This window comes from Malurus melanocephalus, unplaced genomic scaffold, assembly GCF_030028575.1.
Source record: "Malurus melanocephalus ecotype Western Australia unplaced genomic scaffold, MMel_1.1 scaffold_376, whole genome shotgun sequence".
NCBI lineage: Eukaryota > Metazoa > Chordata > Aves > Passeriformes > Maluridae > Malurus > Malurus melanocephalus.
The window spans coordinates 39832-43138 of record NW_026623608.1 but is presented as its reverse complement, the minus strand read 5'-3'; the positions used below and the strand labels follow the sequence as shown (position 1 = coordinate 43138).

At 42.6% G+C, this 3307-nt stretch overlaps 1 protein-coding gene across 2 annotated transcripts in view; it reads right to left on the bottom strand.

The window, feature by feature from the left end:
* Nucleotides 1–6: 6 nt before the first annotated feature.
* DHX40 (DEAH-box helicase 40) overlaps nt 7–3307 on the bottom strand; it is a 13479-nt gene continuing 10178 nt past the window's right edge. The window contains exons 16-17 of one of the 2 annotated variants that reach the window (XM_057378804.1): nt 2914–3142; nt 7–1122 (exon numbers count right to left, since the gene is read on the bottom strand). In XM_057378804.1, coding sequence (XP_057234787.1) covers nt 983–1122; nt 2914–3142 — 369 coding nt within the window. In that variant the 3' untranslated portion in view covers nt 7–982. The remainder of the gene's footprint in view (nt 1123–2913; nt 3143–3307) is intronic. The other variant, XM_057378805.1, reaches the window with a different exon arrangement.

The window sequence follows — 3307 nt, the reverse complement described above, 5'->3', positions numbered from 1 at the left end:
ATGAGTCAAACCCAAGTGCTGCTGTTCCAAAGCAGAGCCTGAGCAGCAGCGTGAAAGAACAAAACCTTTTCCCATCCATCACAGAAAGAGGAATAATTACCACAATTTTCTTTATGAGCAATAATATTGTCATATTAAAAAAAAAAAAAGAATCCTGAGATTTTGGAGATCCTGGCCAGTATAAGGTGAGGAAGAGGTGGGATRGTGAATGTTTTATTCAGGCCACAGCACCACTTGAACCAGTGACCAGGGTGACACAGAGCACACAGCTGAGGCAGGAAAATCAACAGCAAATCCTTCCAATTATTTGGAAATTCTTACACCAACTCCACACTAGAGCCCTGGAGCGTTTTAGGATTGTTATGGTGATAAAATAGGATTATTGCTTTACTCAGAAGGAAGCAAACATTTATGATGACAAAGCACCACAGTTCCTTGCTCTTTTCGATGCTTAAGGAAAAAAAGCTTTTATATCCTCTTGTATTCTTCCTATAGATTTGGAATTGCCATTTTTGAGATCAAAATCCATCTAATTCTGAAAATAACAGTCACCTAATCCAAAAAGCCTTCAAAGAGCCCTTCCTGCACATTTTCCTGAGCATGAAGACTGCGTGACCACCATCACAATAAAAAGGGTAAAAAGTTACGGTTCTGCTCCTTAAAAAAATWAACCCCAACCACCCCTATAAGAAAWTTTTATTTATAACGGTGCTGAGAYGTTTCTAAGTCAAAGAAATGCCAGAGAATTGGCACCACACTTGGTATCAGGGCTTTAGCCACAGCCACTAAACCGTTGCCACTGACCTGCAGCAAACACAATCCAGCTTGGGAAAGGTTTCCCTGCTGGATGCAGCGAAGGGAAAAGCTGCATTTGTCCTCTTTGGCACTCAGAATGATCACAAAGCAGCAGTTTCCCTGCCCTCCTGCAGTCATTTGGCGTTTTGTCAATGTACCCAGAGCTGCACAAAGTGCCTCCCCAGAGTTACCCTGTTTCCTTCTCCACATCACTCAGACCCTGAGCTCTCTGCTGTTTCCTCTCGAGGTACCGAGCTCGGGCATCCTGGATGGATTGCTCATCATTCCTCCTCTCCATCTTCCTCACAGAGTTGTCTGTGACTCCTTCTAGGGGGAGAGGAGAGACAGAAATAAACTCTTCTGAGTCAAACGCCCCTCCCCACAGAATTGCAAGTCCTATTTGTTAAATATCACAAAAAACCCAACAGAATCTCTTTTTTTTTTTTTTTTCCAAATCCCAGGCAGCCATTTGAATGACTTCCAGAGAGGACAGACTGTACCACAGCAGGGAGGAAAAAAAAATATTAAAAAAAAAATCATGCTTTAGCTCCCATGTCAATATTTGCAGCTGGGCTCATCTCATCCCCAAATCCTGATTTTTGTTGTAGCAGGGAATATGCATCCTGTGTTCCACATGCCCTAAACTGCACATCCCAAACTCAGGTTTAGGCAGGACAGGGACAGCACAGGGAGGAGGAAAAAACATTATGATAAACTATCTTCAAAAAATTCCCAGAGGCAGAAGGAAGGGAGAGGAAAACAGGCAGATAAGGAAGCAGGGAAAGACAATCCTGCAGATCAGACACCGTCAGAAATGCACATTCTCCCACAGCACCGAGACCTTGGGACTGCTTCTCACAGAAGGGAAGGAAAGCAAGGAATATTTTCAGTYWAAAWWAMMAWWAAAAAAAWWMWMAAMWYCTSWGAGMSYMWAAAMWSTGTGAGTGAAGCAGCTGCTGCAGCCTGGTCCTGGGGCTGGGCACCAGGGTCTGTGATAAGAGGAAGGGGTTTTAATTACCATCCACTGTTAGAATATTGGTAATTAATATGTCTTTGAGTCAAATAATAATAACTCAGCTCATGCTGCAGCTTTCCTGACACTGGGCACCAATGAAGCCTTTGTCAGCTGTTCAGACACCTATTTCCTTGAAGGTCCCAGAAATACAACCTCTGTAAGGTCAATATTAAATTCAAATTAATTGGTAATTGCCTGGTGGAGTCATAATGTCCAGGGGGACACGAGGAACATTTCCTTGGACTTCAGATAAATTGATGARGCTCCTGTGCATTATTCATAASCAACCAAATTCATGCTTRGAATGATGGGTTTATACAATAATGYRAAGCAGAAAGAAATGCTGGTCTGAGGCCAAAACYCTGCATTTTTTCCTTTGTTAAGGAAATTGAAGAGAACCTGTGTTTACTGTACAATAAATCAATGTTTTGGAAGGGCCAGCTCGGGAGTGAAGAGGCCCTTTGAATACTTGGCTGCTTTAGGAACCTGCTGACAGAAGAATTCCGAGAATGCCAAGCAGCCAGAGCAGTTAGCAGGCACCAGTTCTAATTAGAACTGACTCTTTAAACATATGGCATTAAATTCATTGTCAGAATGAGGCACTCACCAGAATGTGAGACTTCTTTCTCTGGGTTTTTTGTTGGGTGAGGCTTTTTGATTATTTTTTTTTCTTCTCTTTGCCCCACAGCCCTCAGGACTTCTCCCAGGGCAGCATTATTTGGGCATCAATGGCTAAACACCCTTCACAAACTGAAATATCAAYATCACAAGACTCAAAGTGCTTTTATTCCACTCTGTTTTAGCTCTGCTGTAGGAAAAAAAGGGGAAAGTGTGGCAAGGGACAGAAATTGCTGGGACAGAAAACCAGGGACTGCAGAGCTGTAGGGAGAAGAAAACAACCAGAACTACACACATCAAACACAAATTAACACCTCTGAGGCAGAATTTGAATAAAAAAAATAAATACATAAATAATTCAGATAAATTAAATAAAATACATAAAATACATCAATACATAAATACATAAATAAATTCGAATAAATAAAATAAACACACAGGGGTCCAAAACAACCACGAAAACTCCAAGTGAGCACGGTGCTTACCACTCTGCCTTTTCAGCTCCTCCCTCTGCTGCCACTTGGTGATTTCCTCCTCTGTCACCTCCTCCCTGGCCACGCTGCTCAGCTCATAGGCATCCACCTGGTGCAGCCTGGGCAGCAGCTCCTTCACCCACTCGTAGCGGACGGGGCACACGGTGCGCACGTAGATCTTGGAGGTGACGGCCACGTCGTGGAAAATGATCCAGTCCAGRAGGGTCTCCTGGTTGTAGAGCTGAGAAATCAAAAGGTTATCTCAAAACTGATGGAAAAGAAGTGTAGGTTTTGTTTTTAGAGCCCTCCCCATCTCCATCAGAATGTCAATGATTCAGATTTAGGAGACGTTATTCTCAATTTTCACATTAAGGAGATGTTATCCTGAATTTTCAGATTCAGGAGA